Here is a 19,675-nt window from a genome sequence, read left to right on the forward strand (position 1 = left end):
GGAAAGCTAACCAACAAGAAAATAAAAGTATAAATCACATTATACTTATTAAAGGCTTTGTCAGCTACATTTCTTTAACAATTTCACTGTAAATAAAGATTCTGAAACATCCAAATGAAAGTAAACACAAGTGAGAGAAAGTGGTTAAATAAGGCCACTCTACGAGCGCAGGCTCCAACTAAAGACGCCGATATAACCGCGCTCTGGTTCAGCGGGGAAAAAGTTTTTTTAAAAGATGGAGGATCAAGGACTACAACTCGGCGTTGCCCAAATGTCCTTATCATAATGTATTTAATATTGCAAATACCTGAAAACAACTCTCGATTGTGTAAACAGATACACTGGTTTCGATTTAGAATTAATCATCGATACCAAAAGCTACGATACAATTAATGATGCTGAATAATACGAAAAAAAATTCCGTTTTGAAACTGTCCTCTAACGTTTTTTAAAGAATAGTTTACTCTAATACAGTTTCATGTTCATCATAGGAGATCAATAAAATCCCAGCAGGTTATTGACCTTGAACACACTTCCTACAACAGTCTTCTGACTCTATTTGGAGGGTCAAAACCTTTAAAAACTCGGAAAAAAAAAAATGGCGATGGAGGGAGGAAATTTTGAAGCCTCCAAAAGGCGCCAATCACATTCATGTGCAAATTTTCAGCAGTTTAACTAAATTCAGAGGAGCTATAGAGGTGCGTACAGCTGTAAAAACTCCTAAAAACATTTGGACATTTAATTAAAATTAATTTTAATTTTCATGGGTGGAAATACGTGAATATAGTCGCTATTATATACATGCAAAACGATGAAGAATTCGCGCATACACAACACAAGCGTGTGGATGGGTTATTTGAATTGGCTTCAAGTTGGGCAGAATTTGTGGCGGACCCGTCGAGTATAGATTTTTGAGAAAGCGCTGGTGCTGCATCTTTTTTTGTTATCCACCTATCTACCTTGTCATTTCTGACATATAGGAGGAAGCAACCTATTCACAACCAGAGTGAGGGGGTGTTATCATTCCGTGGGTCCAGCACTAAATAAAAGTCAACCCCTCTTTTAAAGTCAGCTCCCAGGCCGGATCCAAATCGGCGACGCTACGTTTATTGTGAAGACTCGACTCCTTCAGCTACAAATTGCATTTTGTGCAGCATCTATACGTTTGTGCTAATTATTTTTACAGAGCTGTCAACAGAAAAATATTTATGCTATCGGTATTTTTGTTAGTTAAAAAAATTCTTCAAACTTCGGAATTAATAATTAGCTCTAGTTTAAGATTACATATTTAATATTCTGTCAATTGGAGATAAATACACAGTTTTAAATCTTGTCAATCAACTTTAGTGGTTATTTATTTATTTAACAAAGCACATTTATAAAGATAACAAGCATCTGATAAAAATTTTTGAATGAAAATTTAATTGATTGGTAATCTATTAACATTTCTATGAGTTTTTATGACGTAGGACCTCCTTGCCGATAAATACCTTTATCTTTCATTTTGCCTATTTTTATTTTAATCCTTTTCACATTAAAAGTCATGTAAAGCGGAGGTAATAGCCAACAGTAGTCTCACCTCTACCATGTTTGCCTATGCGCAAGCGACGGTATCATTCAACAAAAGGACACACAGCAAGAAACCATACAAGTTTTAAATTCTAGATAATGCTCATACCAATGCATAACTCTGTTCAGGCGCTTGAAAGCCGTTGCTTTATACTTGAACTTGCGGTCAGCAAAGAATAACATAAATAAACAAAAAAAATATTTATTTGTGCCAATGTTTCGACCTGAGTTTCAGGTCTTCGTCAGGGCTATAGAACGAAAGAGATAACACCAACATTTAGTGTACATAAAATTGAAAAGAAATAGTATACAAACAAATTTGGAATTATGCAAAATATTGAATTGAATCATAAATAATAAAAAATTTATAAGCGAATAATAAAAAATAATTGATTGATAATCATGGAACTAGATGGTAGCAGATTGAAAAGAGGGAAAGATGAAATATAATATTATGTAGGGACCGTAGATTACTGATTGGAGATGGTCGGGGGATGCGGTCAGCGAAGAACAACATAAATAAACAAAAAAATATTTATTTATGCCGACGTTTCGACCTGAGTTTCAGGTATTCATCAGGGCTATAGAACAAACCTGTATGAATCCTAATACAGCTGTTTACCCTCAATAGTTTCCGAAATAACTTTTTTGAAAAGCAGCATTTCATAACGAAAAATCAGTAGTTTGTGAATTTATTTTGGAAAAATATATCTAAGAATCATTAGACGTATAGATGTCTATTAACTCTGAAATTAAAGGTATTTGAATATGCTATAAAGTAGTTTATGACGTTCATCTTCTTAGGAGTAGTAGTTTTAATGACATTTGTCAAAATAAAGTCACTTAAAATTGATTTCTAGTTGTTTGGACAAACTTTTTGATTTATGAAAAAAAAATCTTAATAACCATTATGCTTTATCTACACTAGCTGCAAATCCAAGACGTGTACAAATCCTTGGTAAACAAAGGAAGCAACAAACGTCCTTATCCACACGCTTGCGTGTGCTTTTGAAATTTATCGGCTATTATTTTGTATTTTCATAGCAAAAATAAACAGAATAAAGATAGGCAAAATGAAAGGAAGCGTTAATAACTCCTAAGTAGGTGGTAGGTGAGAAAAATATAAATGCTACCATATCCTCAATAAATCCAACTGTCATTACAGACTTTTTATCAAAAACTTGTTGATTTAATTAATAATTTGTTTTGTTAAATAAAGAATAAATTGTTAAGTCAAATGACAAGATTTAAAACAAAATATTTACACCAAATCGATACAATTTTAAAGTGGAGTTAATTATTGAAACTGAAGGTTGGAGAAACTCTTCAATTCATTAAAACTGGAAGATGACAAATGTTTATCCTTTGATGGTTCTAAAATAATGCTAACTGAACACAAAAGTATGGCAGCAAAAGCGCTCTTCGATTTCTGCCTAAAAACTGACACTCAACGGGCCGGCCAACTTGTCCCAGCTAATCCAAATAACTCTTTCAGGGGCTTGCATGTGCACGAATCTGTATTAGTTTACCAAACGCTTAGAGGCACCTTTAGACGTAGATGTGTATGTTAAAACTCACATTAAAGCTAATTGAATGTACTGTAAGGTAGTTTATAATTAATATTTTCTTCATTGTGATATTCATGAAATTTATCAAAATAAATTCATGAAATTTTAATTTCTCCATGTTCTTTAAAAAACGTTTATGAAATACTGTATCTTGGGAAGTAATACATGTACATATGTCTATTGTAGAATTTACTTGACAGTAAATAATCTGCTATAAAGTTTTTTTTTTATTGTTGTACATAGTTATAAGTAGGGATAGGATTTTTATGTTTTCACATATTTTTACCTGACCAAGATATATTCGATTCCTTACTAACTAAAGATGTTTCAAGACATTTCTGTCCAAAAGAAGCCATTTTTATTTCACATATTTTTAAATATTTGGCCTTTTTTACATATTTTGTTATAAATCACATATTTTCTGAAATATTTGTTATTTTTAACATATTTTTATGTTATGTTATTTTTAACATTTTTTTTTCTAAATTATTTAATAAAGATATAATAATTACTACTAGCTGATAATTAAAGTTTAACATTATTTGAAAAATAATTCAGACAGAACAAAAACCATATAAATTGGAACATTTGTTTTTTCACATACATTTTCGGAGGCCCTTGGGCATGTACTCACCATCTGTACAGAACAGGTTTATATTAAGTGAAAAGCAAAAGAAACAGCTAGTTTGCATATATTTGTTTAATATAACTATTAACTGTGTATATCTGTTTACTCAACCCTTACTGGAACCAGGGGATTTTACCTTCTCCAATAGCAGAAATGACAGAGTGTACTTGAAATATTAGGTCAATACCTTCTTTTCAAGAAATTTACTATGTCTGCTGCTTAAATTGAATTAATTTTTAACAGAAAATGCACATAAGCTGTGGAAAAAATACAGTAACACTAAACAAATGTCGATCAATTTTTATAGGAGTATGGATGGAAACTTCTGACTATTTACTTCCTGATACAAGATTTTTTTTTTTTTATATCCAGGCCTCAGTGAACCTAAATATACCAAATGTTTTATTTGTTCGGTATAATTCTAATCTAAAGTATTATACCCATAGCTACTGTAAACAAGCTGAGAAGTTGTATTAACTAGGTAACGAGTTATCAACTTCTTCACAGTACCTAAGGATATAAGTACCGAATAAGTATTATGGAGTCTTGAAAATATTTTAACACCTGAATCTAGTTTTTAGAGAAATACTTTATTTATCTATGCTGCCTAAATATATCAGGTTGCTATCTCACACAGCATACTTATCAATCCGTAATCGGACATATATAAATTACACATACATGGTATAATCAGAAAAAAAGAGATACAATAATAAGATATAATAAACAATTTTTTTCCTCCTACAGTTTCCTTTTACATTCAATTTCGGTCTGTACAACAAATACAAATGTTTCAATTCATTCCTATTTTTCCTTGTCATTTCTGCTTCTCCAATTTCACCCTTTCACAATTTTTTAATTCACCCGATCAACAAATTCGCTCTCCGGAATTCACCCTCCTAGATCCTCTTCAGTGACCCGCTAAACAAATTTAATATTAGACGGTAATGAGAGATCAGACCATCAATCATAGTCTCAGCAGCATATCAGTTTACCAAAAACAAACAAATAGATATATTTTACGAGAATAAGACTAACACATAGATTAAAAGGAAAATATAATAAAAAAACGGTTACAGGAAACACTTGAATGGATAAATAAGTTTAAAAAAAACAACAACTATAAAAGACAATAGGAAATATATCAGATCTCTAAACTGTTTTAAAACAAAAAGTCTTCTTTACTTAACAACTCTTGAGATTGGTAGCTACAATATATTGTAGTAGTAAATAAATACTGCATACCAATCTGTTTTGAAGAAAATAATACTAAAAATAGATTTGAATAACAAATACAATGAATGTCATACTACATCTCATTGATATAAATGGTAATGAGTAAGGAAAGTTTTGGTTCATGTACAGATCTAAGATGGCTGAAAAAAAAATTTATTTTTTTCAATGGTATAATATTTTAATAAATTATTTACAAAATATTTCAGTTCTAAAATAATTTACAAGGTAAATATATGTAGATATATATACACACACACATATTTTGGAACTAAAAAGTTGCCATTGGCACAATCATTGAACTTGTATGAGCAATTATACATTCTCAAAAATTCATATATATACACTTCATATAATATTTAAACATATAGTACACTCACACAACAAGGCACATTTCCAGTTAAATCAAACAGTTTGTAGCAGAATGCAGCTACTACTATGGTGGCTTGTGATTGAATATCTAAACCACCAAATGTTTTTATGGACCTATCAAAGTTATTTCAACCCAATAAAGTAAAATAATAAAATCAGGTTTATCTGCAACAAAATGGAAATTTTAGAGCAGATTTAACTGGAAACAATTTTTAAATTCAGAATTACTCATTTAAAATAAAATAAAAAGATAAGCTGGAGAAAAAATAAAAGGAGTTAAATACAAGTAAATATAAAATTTTATAAATAAAACAAAGATATGTATACACGCATCTGTCTTCAATTTATTTATAGTTCATGTGATAGAATAAAATTGGGTAGAAACATAAAGAATTATAGACGAGATTGATTTACTTTTATGATAAATTTTATTGTAAATTAATCACTTAATAATACCTGAAGATGATGAAAATTTTGGTAAAAAAAGATACTAAGGAACCCTGTAATTGATGACTTTTGTGCAATCAACGATAAATTTTAATTGATTAAATTTAAATGAGATAGTCTAAGAAATAATGTAGTGTATCACAGCCTCTTCAAAAAAATATTCAATAATAGATACTGGTCTCGAGCATGTATTTATAACAAAACATGTTTCAAGCTCTACTTTACATGTATCATATGACAAAAATTTGAGCTTAGGGTAATAGGTAAATAATCAATTACTACAGAAATAAAGTATTCTTAAAAAATTTACTAAACAACCTAAATTCAAAATACATGGAGACGGAGTGATAAAATGTTTTCGAAAAGGTTGTTTAATCTGTGACTCAAAACCAGGACCTACATGAAAATAAAGAATTAATATTATTTAACATAAACATTGTTAATCATATCACAGGCATCAGATTTTATTACAAAAAAAAAAAAATCAATAACATTTAGCTGAACAGTAGCTTTGAATAAGCGCCTCAATTTTTAAAATATTAACAAAGAAACTGAAAACTAAATTAAACCCTTAATAATAATATGTATATATGTTCAATAATAAACTTATATTATTTATTACATAATTTGTTTTTTACTGTACAAAATCTCAATGTTTTTCAAGAGAAAAACAATATAGAAACCTAGTTTAATAATGTATAAATAATTTAATTAACAAAGTAATACCTCTAAAAAGTTATCTTATTTAACTATAAGTCAATGACTGTATGTATACTTAATACATATGTATGCATCTACAAACATACATACATGTGTTCTTAACAAATAAAAATAATACTTTACAAAATTTTATTGAGAGTTGATTTCTTTAATGAATTGGATTAAAAAAACACTGCCAGGCATTAACTATAATTTAAAGATAATATTCAGAAGTATAATTACTTTACATGATACATTATATTTCTCATTCAAAACTTTAATACGGACTAAATAAACAATTATTTTCAGACTAGAAACACCTGGACAAGATGGTGCAAATTTGTTTGCATAATTTTTAGTTGTTTATGAGGTACAAAATACAGAATAAAATGTATTAAGAGATTCAACTAGAGTGTTGATTAACAAGAATTCAAACATCAGAATTAAAAAGCACAGCTAATGGCAAATGAATATGCTCTATAATGTTTATTTTATAGTCCCAATAACCGAATGTAATTACAAAAACAACAATTTACTACAAAAATTCCACCTGACAATTGACTAAACTGAACAATTTGTATGATGAATTTACTATTATTATTGCTAATTTGGAGGATAAGCAAATTAGACCTATGATCAATAACCATGAGAAATAGTAAAAAGGGTCTATTTGTCCAGAGACTTCATATTGCTTTCAGCCAAAGAAACAATCCCAATCTTATTAAACTGGTAGTGGGGGGGGGGGGGGGGAGAAAATTGACTACCGACTTATTGTTGCTAAAAAAACATAGCTGACTATAACTGAAGTTTTACTAAAGTAATAATAATATTTTTAATTAATATGAACTTTAGGGGAGATAAACAAGCAAAGAGAAAACTCGCTAGTCTAACATTTTATGAAAAGACACTGGATTGCCAAAAAACTCAAACTTCAGTTTCTCAATTTAGGTTGCAATAATCAAGTTTGGAAAAAATAAATATTTTTTAGAGAAGTGTTTAATATAAGTTTCCTTTAATTAGTTAATTTCTTGGAATGATAAATATCATACATTCTTTTGAGATATTATAACTTCATCAACAGATGGTGTCAAGAAAGCTATTGAGACAACTGTAACAGACGGCATTAGGAAAGTAATAGAGACTGGAGATGAACAGTATAAAAACATACATAGCATCTAGGCATTTCTACTGGAGTAGGATGGTCTCAGCATTTGCTATACTCCATTCTCTTACGTTTTAACAATCTTCTCAAAGCAAAAAACTTTAAAATAAATCTTTATTTCAGTCCATCTCTAACATATCTTATTAATGCTAGATAACATAAGCACCCATAGAAATCAGAAGAGAAAAATGAAGAAAAAACAATTCAACAATAAAGAGAAATGGAGAATAATAATAGAACTTTAGGTTAAGAAAATTTCATTACTGAAAAAAATAAAAAATCTTTAAATTTAGGTTGTTTATATAGTAATATATTTTTTAAACAATTATTCTATTATCTTTAAGTTACATCACACCTTCTATATAATACTAAAATAACTAAAACATTTAAAATTAAGGTTAAGGTTTAAGATATTTATTATCTATAAAACTAATACTTATTCAAAATCCAATGAGAATTAGATGTTGATTTTAAATGATGTATTCTTCATTTACATTTTTAAGCAAAAATGAGTTTTAATATAAAATACAAGTCTATGAAATCTATTTTTAAAGGTTAGATTTTTGAGTTATGTTAGAATTGCATAGGGTAAAACATATTTCTCTTCTCTTTTATTATTAGTCTTCTCATTTATTAGACATTTTTCAATGGTTTTCATCCTTCTGTTCTATTACAACTTTCAATCAATACTTATTCAATAATTAAATAAATAAATTTATGTTGACTGATCTCAAACAAAGAGATTACATAGTCAATTTTTTACAATCATAAATTTTTTTTATTATTTAAATTGACAAGAGCTTGTTAACTCAAAAGAAAAAGTTTTGACGAAATGCATATAAATAGTTTTTTTTTCTAAAGGAGTATAGCAACGACTGGACAAAGTGTAACTTTTTGGATCAATATTTGCACTTCAAGAAATCTACAAATTTTATAAATTAAATCTTGAAAAAACTAATTTGCTTGTACTTTTGCTTTATACAGACAACCCTTCATTTCAAGTTAAAGAACTATCACATCACAACTGATGGGATTCATAATAAATATGAAATATAAAAAAATAATTTGGTTCAAATACTTAAGAGACAAAAGAAAAAAAAAATTATCCAAACAAAACTCTTGATAGAAAAAATTACATCATAAGTATAATGAACTTACTCTACAAGACTTATTTCAATTTAAACATAAACAATGATCCACCGAGAATGTTCAGTGGCAAAACTAGTCTCCCGGTAAATTCAATATCCTAATATTCTTCATCAAAATGATAATTAAAAAACTAATATCATATATTTTTAAAAATCTATTAATCACCAAATAAAAGTATATACTGATGATTTATCACCAAATTTTTGGTTTTGAAAACAAAAAAGCATTTAGAGCGAGCTGTATCTGTTAATGATACTTGCAATATTTAAGATTTAGCAAAATTAATATCAATTAAAGTGATGAAAAATTTGATCAGAAATGAAAAACTTTTTTAATTGACTATCAATTTTTTTTTTTATTTATATAACCCATTAAACTTCAACATCATTTTTAAAAACTAATTTGTTTAATATACAAGACTTCGGATTCTGCTGTGCATTTCATAGCTTTTATCACACCTTAATTTTATATATATATATATAGTTGACTGTAAAACTTAAATATAAGAAGGTGGTCAGGGTTGCGGTCAAAAAGAACAAATAGTTCATAACTATTTAATGTCTGACATTTCGCCCCACTTTACAGGGCTTCATCAGGGCTGTGTTATAAACTATTTGTTCTTTTTGACCGCAACCCTGACCATCTTCTTATATATATATATTTTTTATTAAAATTTTTGACCCCATTCTGGTCAGTTTTTTTGCCTTTCTCTATATCAAAAGAATTTTTAGATGAACTAAAAGATTCAAAATGGATATGAGAATCCCAAATGTCTTATATTCGACAAATTGATTAATGAAGGTCTTAAAGTTTTACGGGTTATATTATATATACAAAAAATTAATAAGTAATTAAAACAAACTTAGACTCGTTGATATAAGCATAAAATAAGATTGTAACATGATAGACTGAAATGAGATGAGTGTAAATGTCAGTCATTATAAAAAAATCAATTAATTTAATTATATATTTTTAAGTTATTCTATAGTAAGTAAATACTGTAATTTTAATGTTTTTAGAAACTGATAGATATTGTGTATAAATACTTGCTAACACATCTTAACAAGTAAATATTACAATTAAATTATAAACATCTCTTTGTGAGTGTAAACCATACACTCACACATTTAAATAAACACAAACAATTTTTATTAACTAATAAGAAATATACGATATTTAATAAGTGATTGAAATTGATCATTACCTTTTCCTTAAATATTTCATAATTAATTATATTTTTGAATAAACTATTTAAAGAAGCATATCACTTAATAAAATTAAATTCATTATTAATTTTGGATTTGTTCGATAAGGTATAGGAAACATTCATCAGACTTTAATACTACTGGAAGATATTTTAGGAGGTGGTTTAAATGTTACATAGGTATATAAAACACTTCCTATCACAGACAAATTGATTCCTATGAAATTATTAGTAGAAAATATATAGTCACCACCAATAAACATTCCTAAATAAGTAACTAAAATATTTTTTAAACAACCTATTATAGTTGTGGTAAGAGCAGAATTATGTTGGGTACAAAGAATGATAGAATAATTTAAAATAAAACCCATCCCACAAGAAAGAAAAAACTGTACAAGAAAACCTGGATCACTCCAAGTAGGATAATCAATTGCAATTTTTAAATCACCAGTTTGCCACATGATTATAAACGAAAATGGTAACATAAATAAGGCACAATAGAACATAATTCCATACTTACCAATTTCTTTATTAGTTCCAAGAATTTTTTTTGTAAATACTCCATTTGATGCCGTGAGAAAGTCCGAAAGCAGAACAAATAAATATCCTTGGAAATTAAAACCTAAATCAGTGGTAGCTGCAACAAAAGCACCAAGAATCATGAGTGCAACAGATATTTTTACAGGCAGTTTTGGTCTTACACCAAGAATCCAGAACTCAGCAAACATTGTCATCAAAATTGAAAATCTCCTTAACATGGTAAACATAGGCAAACTTAGTTCTTTTGTACCCCCTAATCCAAAAACCATATTAGATATATATATAAAAGGTAAAGGCAACAGTTGATAAAATGTTCTTGATTCAAAATCTGAGAATTTCACAACTTTTAAATGTTTGGATGAGTACAGAACTACAACTGTGGTCAACATTTGTCCAAAAGCTAGCATTTGAAAACTAGGAAAGGAATAACTAGTTAGAACACTCTTGTTCACAACAGTTATCATAAAAGAGGAAACACCATAAAACAAAGCACTAGAAACTTTTAACCATGTAGTTGAAGGTTTATCAGTTTGCTCTTCAATCAAGGGTTCCTTATCACTTGATATAATTTCTATGGACGTCATTTTGAGGCTAAGCAGAATATATATCCATGAATTGCAAAATAAGGGTCTTCATACAATTTATACTTCCTGATGTTGAATGATTGAATCAATATCATGTTTCACAGATAAGAAATTTCCATCTTCCTTACATTTCTTGTGATGTCTGAAAAAATCAACAAATGAAACTTAACATTTAAGGAAAAACTATATCAATGAAAAAATAAATTTAAATTTATACATGATGAGAGATATGAGCAAAAGTTAATCATAAAATTATTTTAAATTAAATTCTCTACCTGGTATTATATATTTTTTAAATCATTTACGAACAAAACGGTAACATTTGATGAGAACGAATATCTGCAGCTATATAGAAGAATACAAAAATATGCTATGAAGGACATTGCGATTACCTAAGCAAATTTAACTATGAATCAAACGGCACCAATAATGACTTTAACAACCACGTCCTGACTGATAAGCGGCTCGGTTTACGAGTGACCGCTGATGCTATAATACACCACAGCCATTATGTTACTGACGTCCAATGTCATAAACGGATAATGTTTAAAATCATTCCTCTAACTGTAAAATCGAAATTTCAAAGCTGGAAACCATTTAAAAAATATATATTATAAATTATTTCTTAAACCAAAAACAGAGTATTTTCTTTGTAGCTGATTGTAGCGCTTTGAGTGGTGAACTTTACAAATTTTGCTGTCTTACTGAAATCGAAACTTGGGTCGAGAGGAAAAGGTTTCTGATCTTAATGGTTTGGGTGGTCTTTACGTTTTCAATGCAGTGATAGTACTATTATCATTACCGTAATTATTTAAAAAACACCCATTTGGTTATTGTTTAAACATAATATGGAAAGATTGAATTAGTGATTATATACATAAGAACAGTGTTTGATGCAGTTTCTTAATTTGTAAGTATAATAACATAATTTTTTCTTTATCGATATATTATAGATGTAGCATTGACAGATTTTTACTTTAAATCCATTGAAAGTAATATTTTTTTTTTATACATACACTTATGTATGTATGTATATATGTGTGTTTATATATATATTTTTTTAATTTTATTTTATTTTTGTATGTATGCATAAGTATTTAATTTTTGTTGTTCTCTAACTTCTAAAATATCATGTTACTTTTATAATTCTTAATTGTGCCTTACTTATGTGATTAGTTTAATTACTTGTTGGAGTTTCAGTGATGGAATAGGTTTTGTGTGATGAATTTCTTTAATGTGCTGTTTCATCTAAATTTTAAAATACCTGAAATATGTCATCATATTATCTTGAAGGAATATCGTAATAATTTTTAAAATTTTACAAATATTTATCCATATTATTTAATTATTTTTTTATTTTTGTGTGTTTAAAACATTATTTTAATCACTCATTGTCTCTGTCTCAGTCTATTTATCTTTCTCTGTCTCATATTAATATCTCTATCACATATAAATATCTCCATTTTCATTAATCCCATTCTTTTATTCCTATTTTACTTCTTTTATTTCTGTAGGGACAGTTTTGACTGACATTGACAACTGCTAAGGCAAAGACTGATAAACAAGGGTAGGTAACAAACTGTTACCTAATTACCATTACTGTTATCTTTTCTCTTGTGATGGCTATGTGAGAAATATTATTGTTATTAATTTTATGATTTCAGCTAGATTTTCTAACAAGTTTTTGCTATGTTCTATTTTAATGTTGTTTAAGTTTATTTTTTTAAAATATTTTACTATTAGTAGTCCTTCCAGTAATACTGACCTTTTTACTACTTCATTATATTTTTAATATGAATTCACCCAAAGTTTCTAATTCGACTTAATTATCTTGTTCTTTTCTTCTTGTAATGTATTTCCCAGGTGCCCGTTTACCTTTCTTGCTATTTGATATGTGTTCTATGCCTCAATGCTTTATGTAACCATTGGATGAATAACTATCATAGATATAACATTACAAATGATAGTGCACATTAACATTGAAGGTTTTTACCCCTTTATTTTTAAACTAAATTATGTGATAGTAGCCTAATGTTTCCAGTTAACTGATGAACTCCGTAGAATAGGAAATGGCTTAAGTTATCAATAAGATATTTATATATTACTGTTTCTTTTGCAAGTATTCCAACTAACAATAACCATGAGGCCAATTAGTTTAGGAGTCCCTAGACTTTGTTACTGCACTTCCACTTTTTAGTAAACTGGGCACAATCTAATGATAACAATTATGATATTAATATAAAAATTTGTCTTTTTAAAAGAAGAAGAAAAATATAAATTAGTTGACCATTTTTCTTTCCATTTGAAACATGAGTATAGGAAGGTTAATTATGACACATTCAGTTTTCTTTTTGTAATAAAGATTGAAATGTTAATGTCAATTATAATTATAATCGTCCATTGTCAAAAATCTCTTATTTATAAATCATTGGACCAGAACTAAAGTAGATGTTTTGCAAATTTCTGATAAGAATGTGTTTGAATTATTGTTACAGATATAAGGTAAATGCTAGTTTATAATTTCAATTCAAATTATTTGTATATTTAATTGATATCAGGTATTCATTTAGGTCTTTATAGCATTGCGAAGAAATGAGAAAATCAAATTAAAATGCAATGAAACCCAAGGATTGTAGAATTTGCAGATACGCCACTTTACTTTAGACCAATAATATAATATTGATCTTATTTGTGATTAGTTTACAACCACTAGATTACTTTTCTATATTAACATATTTCATGTTTATTAATTAATACTTCTATTTATCCTTACTATTATCTAATTTTCTATGTGCTATACAATATTTGTGCCTTATTTTACCATTTAAGGTTAAACATTAAAGAGTATTTTATTTTAATAGGTAATTTATCATATCTATATAATATTTATTTCTCTAACAGTTAATTATGTGTAACATTGTATATATTACCTTCTCAATCTCTGTTGTATTACTTATACTTTATTTTTTTATAAAATTAAAAGCAAAGAAATAATATTGCGGTTTAAATGTCAAATAATAATTATATTAAATGAGGCTTATAGCTAAAGTGGTGTGTTTTTTTTGTTCTTATCAAAATTAATTTTCTTAAAACACATAGTTATTTAATTAATTATTTGAGTATATTGACCTCAAATTATTTGGAATTGGAATAGTTTTAGCAGGAAAAGGAGTTATTTCTTACCAAAAAATTTAGAAAATATCTGATATGTAGTCTCAAATAGGTTTACATATTTTTAAAAAAATATATATCTGAATATGTACTTAAAGAAAAATGTATGTAAGAAAATATCTGATATGTACTCTCATATAGGTTAGCAAAGCAGTAATATGTATTTTCAGATATATATATATATATTTTTATATACTGGAAGATTATTGGTTGACCGTGTGTAAAGATGAAAGGAATATGGTCCGGGTGCGGTAAAAAAAAAACTCAAATAGTAGAAATATACGTGTTAAATGCATTTTTGTTTTGACTGCCGTCAAAATAGCCCTGAAGAAGCCCTGCAACGTGGGGCGAAACGTTGGCTCATTAAAATAGTATATTTCTACTATTTGAGTTTTTTTTTACCGCACCCGGACCATATTCCTTTCATATATTTTTATAAATTGTTTTTTTATTTTTATTTCTATATTTTTTATTTATTTACTTTTTTTATACTTTTATCATGCCATAGGCGTTGATGACCAGAGGCTTTTACGCCTTTAAGCAACAATCAACAACAACAGCAGTAATATGTACTACTTACTTTTGGTTGACTGATTAACTAAGTCTAATTTCATAAGTTTTCAGAAAATGACTTAAAAATAGTTCTGGTTGAGTAATTCCTTTCTTTTGCGGAATGAGCATTTCTTTCTCTGATAGAAACATAAAAATATAACAGTTCTACGAATACTGTTGCTAATTACACAGTCACAAATTACAAACATATACTTTCAGGACTTCTAGACTAGTGGTTTCCAAGCTTTTGTCACTGCAATTTTTTTGGGCTAAAAAATTTTTGTGGCTAAAAAATTTTTGTGGCATCCTTGAAGACCTTAAAAAATTTCATGGTACCCTTATTGTGCTAAAATAAATATGAAAATGTCTCGAATATTATCCTTAATGCAGTTGAGTATTTAGGATAATAGGAAAAAAAGGACAAAATAAATGCTAGAAAGCACTGTAAATTTGCTATTTCTATTTAATTTTGTGTTTGTTATATTTCGATATCGTGGCCATAGGCTTGGGGCACCCAGTTTGGGAACCGCTGTTCTAGACAGTGCCCGTATCTTCACTCGCAGTAATATGTTGGCTGTATTTAAGGATAATAATAAGGTTTATTGCTTATGATAATCTCCGTGAATCAGCTATCTATAACTGTAGTGAGTCTTTGTCCATATTAAGGGATCCAATTGTTTTGATATTTCTCTGGCAAGGGAGGTTATTGCAGTCCCGGGTTGAGTGGACAATCTCTTCACTATCGAAGCGGCTTTGGAACATCCTGGAAATGGGAGGATTATGCACATCTTCTTCGATCCTACGTTCGATTTTTCGAGTTACATTCAGCATCTATCAAATGGTGTATCATTAGGGGATACTAGCCGGGTACGAAATAGTAAAAGAAAAACCTATTTGTATAAACAGAAAGAAAACTCTTTACAGTAATCGTGTTTTTACCTGTAAGATTTTTCTTTTCTTTGGCTTATTATAATACAGTATCTTTTTTACTAAATAATAATGCGAGAATCTATCTTAAACAAATTCCTGGGAAATGAATTCTTATAAAGATGTTGATGATTGAATGGAAACAAAGTAAAATAAATATACCTCTTTATAAACTGGAAGATTGCTGATTTTTCGTGTATATTAAAAATGGAATATGGTCCGGGTGCGGTCAAATTAAACTCAAATAGTAATATTTTGTACCATTTTTATTTGAGCCATTCCATACTATTTCCGTTTTCATTGATTGTTTATAACATTTAATTTTTACGTTTCATTTTATACCCTCGTAATTTTCCATTTACTTATGTTAAGTGTTTGTATCTTTTTTAGCCCTGACGAAGCCCTGCAATGTGGGGCGAAACGTTGGCTCAAATAAAAATGGTTCAAAATATAACTATTTGAGTTTAAATTGACCGCACCCCGACCATATACATTATTAATTTATTAATATACACGGAAAATCAGCAATCTTCCAGCTTATAAAGAGGTATATTTATTTTACTTTGTTTCCATTCAACCATCAACATAAAACATTAATAAGGCATTAAAAGGAATAGATTGTTTACTCAGATATGAAGTTTCACGCTTGGCTAATTATAATTATTCATTTAATGAATATCCAGCGTGAAATTACCTTAAATCATAATACGTCATTAAAAAAAAATAATGATTTCTCATCTTTTGTCCTTTTGTTTGTTATTTATCTTTAATAATTTAGTTAGCATAAAAATTACAACTTCCATTACGAGATTAATTTTCGCCATAGATCTTAAGAAAGTAACGACATGAAGCAGTGACACGTAGACTTGATAACACCCTAATAGAGTTCTTTGTATTGTTACAGCGAGAGACGATGTAAACAACGGTTGTTAGTTTTAATTATTAGATTTCAAATCGTGACTCTTAATGTCGCTGTGATAGTGAAAGCTGTCGCAGCCACTATAGTCGTATAACTTAACATTTGCAATAGTACTACTAGAATTTGCTAGTGCACCTATTCATGCGTGACAATCACAGTGAAACAAATTAAGCTAGAATCTGAAACATTTAAAAATTGTAGTTATGGTTTGTATCTAAAAAGAATACTAGTACCAATAAATATAATTATATTTTAGATGCCAGCTGCAAGTTTGTAGGGCTTAGTAACGAGTGGATCCCCCTGATAAACACTGAAGACGCGTAAACGTCCGAGGAGTGACCGAAGTGTAGATGGGAGGATTTGGACCAATAATATAATGTTCATTTTATACTTAATTAGTTTACAACCTGATCACTTTTCTAAATCAACATATTTCATTTTTTTAGTTTGTCACCCACCATATTAATTAATACCTCCATTTATTCTTACTGTTATCTAATTTTCTATCTGATACACAAATTTGTGTCTTATTTCACTATTCAAGGTTTAACATTAACCAGTGTTTGATTCACTACTGAACTAGATTCTTTTTTTAGTTTAGATTCAGATTTTATTTATGACAACTTCTTATAGATTTTTTAATCTTGAGAGCTGTCTCATGGTTTCGGGGATGTGGTTAGAAACCATTGAATGGCCCTGCAACCAACTCTTTGGATACCAAATTTTAAGCAAAGTAAAAATCAATGAGCCAATCCGTAGCTATTCAACTGCTATTTTAGACCATAGTTTCATAAAAAAAAATATGGGTATTTTAATTTAATATAATATGGGTATATAAATTTTCAAATATAGAGTAAACAATCAACAATAGGCCTAGTGAAGCTGTTCCCCCACAGGACCTGGCTGCTTTTGAAACAAAGCGGTTTATATGAAGAACTCCCATATTTGAATGCATTTTTGACAGGTTTACAACTGTTTTTTAAACGAAAAAGATTCATTATTGCATAGAGGAATTTATGACTTTACGGAAACTCATTTTGTGAAAAATGATGCTAGCTGTATTTGTAGTTGGGTTTTTTTAATAAAATTTTTTTCCGAAAATAGCAAAAAAATATAAAACAGGTTTTCCTATAAAACAGCTCTGCCATGGCTCAAAATATCCTATTATATTTGCATGGAATATTTATTATAGGTAGTGACTAGCAAAACCCACAATTTAAGCCAAGAAAGAAGTTCCTTCGACAATTGCAAGTCCTATAATTAAATGTTCAAAAATGGCCGTGTATCATCAGTTAATGAGAACAAATATTAAAGAAGAAAATAACAAGAAAGAAAGAATGCAAAAATTGAAAATATTGATCAATCCTTAAAAAAAGGACAGAGCTTCCAAAAAAAAAGTTTTGTGATGGAGATTCATTAGTTTTAGTGACTGGACTGAAGACGAATGCGTCTGGTGTGTGGTAAAATATCACATGAAAAAGAAAGTTAAAACTAAGCTGGATTAAAATTTTAATATATAATAAATAATTAAAATATATCCTGTTTGAGATGTTCCTATGCAGGATGTACTCGATGAGATAGTGAATGTGACATTTGTGGAGAGAATGTCTAAAAGATAATGTTAATGTTTTGAATAAAATAAGGCTCACATTATTTCCTTGCGTTATTCTGAACTTAGTTATGAACAAAAATATGTTTATATTAACTTAAGTTAAAAATGAAGCCTTATTATTTGTAACTGAAACAACTTATAATTATAAAGCTCATTCTTTTTTATTTTGTATTATTAATATTGTACTCCATTTATGGTTATTCCATCCTTAAATAAATCCATCATGTCTTATTCCTTTTTAACACTGAGGATCTTTTATTCCGTACATATCGGGAGAACACGTTACTTTTTTTTAACATATATTCCTATCTTATATTTATTAAAATCACTAAATCAATAAATGCAGAGACATCTCTACGGCAGACGGAGAGGGCTTATACGGATATAACTAAGAAACTGCAAGGGCTGAATATTACAGTTTCAGTACCAGGAAGAACAACTGTATTACTTTCTTCCTTCACAAGAACAAGCGCCCTCTCCCTGAAGTCTATAGGATAAACGAGTACGAGAACAGGTCGGCAGACAGTGTATTGTACCTGGGTGTCACCCTTGACAGACACCTGGAACTGTCTTAAGAAAATCAAGCTGTTTAGAACCAAGTCTTACAGGCCTATCATCTGTTAACATATTCTTACATTTCTCTTCGCCTCAGATTATTGATATACAAAAGTATTCTCCGACCAAAAAAAAAAAAGACAGTTTCAGAGCTGTATCCTGATACGTGTTGTGAAATATACAAATAGCGGAAATTTACTACATCCATAAGGCACATAGACTGCCGACAGTAACGGAGTTCATTCCACGGAGGCACATCAAATTATTTGATAGCCTCCAAGACTGTTCTAACCTACTTTTTCAGACGTTAACACCAACAGAACACCCACTGAGGTGACAAGTGTACATAACCAGTCTCAGACTCGACTGATGATTACTAACTTACTGACTACTGACTTCACGAAACCTGGCGAGTCCCGTTATCAGACAGCAGACTTGATCCAGGTTGCCAATTTCCAGTCGTTTTGTGTATCTTCCTCATTTTCTTCTTAAAATGCGTTTCAAGTACAGTAAAAGAGATTCCATCCATTATTGTTATCCACCTCCCGATACATCAAAACCTATACACCCATAGGGTTTAGAACAAGAAAAAAAAATTATCTGTATTACTTTAAACATATAAGCTGTGTTTTATTTCTAGACATATTTGCTATTCCTTAATATACCCCTTACATGTTCAATAATAATAAAAGAGCAGCAATAAAATCAAGTCATTTTGATTTCTGTCAGTTTGCTATCAATATTGTTGTTACAATCTACCCCGATAAATACTATGTATTGATTT

At 28.9% G+C, this 19,675-nt stretch overlaps 2 protein-coding genes across 6 annotated transcripts in view; one reads left to right on the forward strand and one right to left on the reverse strand.

Annotated features, from left to right (window-relative positions):
* Positions 1-5,138: 5,138 nt before the first annotated feature.
* On the reverse strand, positions 5,139-11,650 carry frc (fringe connection). The gene is made up of 2 exons (XM_014419447.3): positions 11,431-11,650; positions 5,139-11,297 (listed from the first exon to the last, which is right to left on the reverse strand). The coding sequence occupies exon 2, from the start codon at positions 11,153-11,155 to the stop codon at positions 10,157-10,159; it is 999 nt and encodes a 332-aa protein (XP_014274933.1). The 5' UTR covers positions 11,156-11,297; positions 11,431-11,650; the 3' UTR covers positions 5,139-10,156.
* Positions 11,651-11,817: 167 nt separating this feature from the next.
* RhoGAP100F (Rho GTPase activating protein at 100F) overlaps positions 11,818-19,675 on the forward strand; it is a 128,554-nt gene continuing 120,696 nt past the window's right edge. For 2 of the 5 annotated variants that reach the window (XR_001343053.2, XR_001343054.3), the window contains exon 1: positions 11,822-12,065. The gene's annotated coding sequence lies outside the window, so the exon portion shown is untranslated. Of the gene's footprint in view, positions 12,066-19,675 lie in introns of all 5 variants that reach the window. The other 3 variants (XM_014419441.2, XM_014419445.2, XM_067045769.1) reach the window with 2 other exon arrangements.

This window comes from Halyomorpha halys, unplaced genomic scaffold (assembly GCF_000696795.3).
Source record: "Halyomorpha halys isolate HHAL.00 unplaced genomic scaffold, Hhal_1.1 Scaffold238.1, whole genome shotgun sequence".
NCBI classification, from domain to species: Eukaryota; Metazoa; Arthropoda; class Insecta; order Hemiptera; family Pentatomidae; genus Halyomorpha; species Halyomorpha halys.

Bases quoted from the DNA above. Each gene is read 5' to 3' on its own strand.
- frc (XM_014419447.3), bottom strand. From the start codon at position 11,155: ATGACGTCCATAGAAATTATATCAAGTGATAAGGAACCCTTGATTGAA.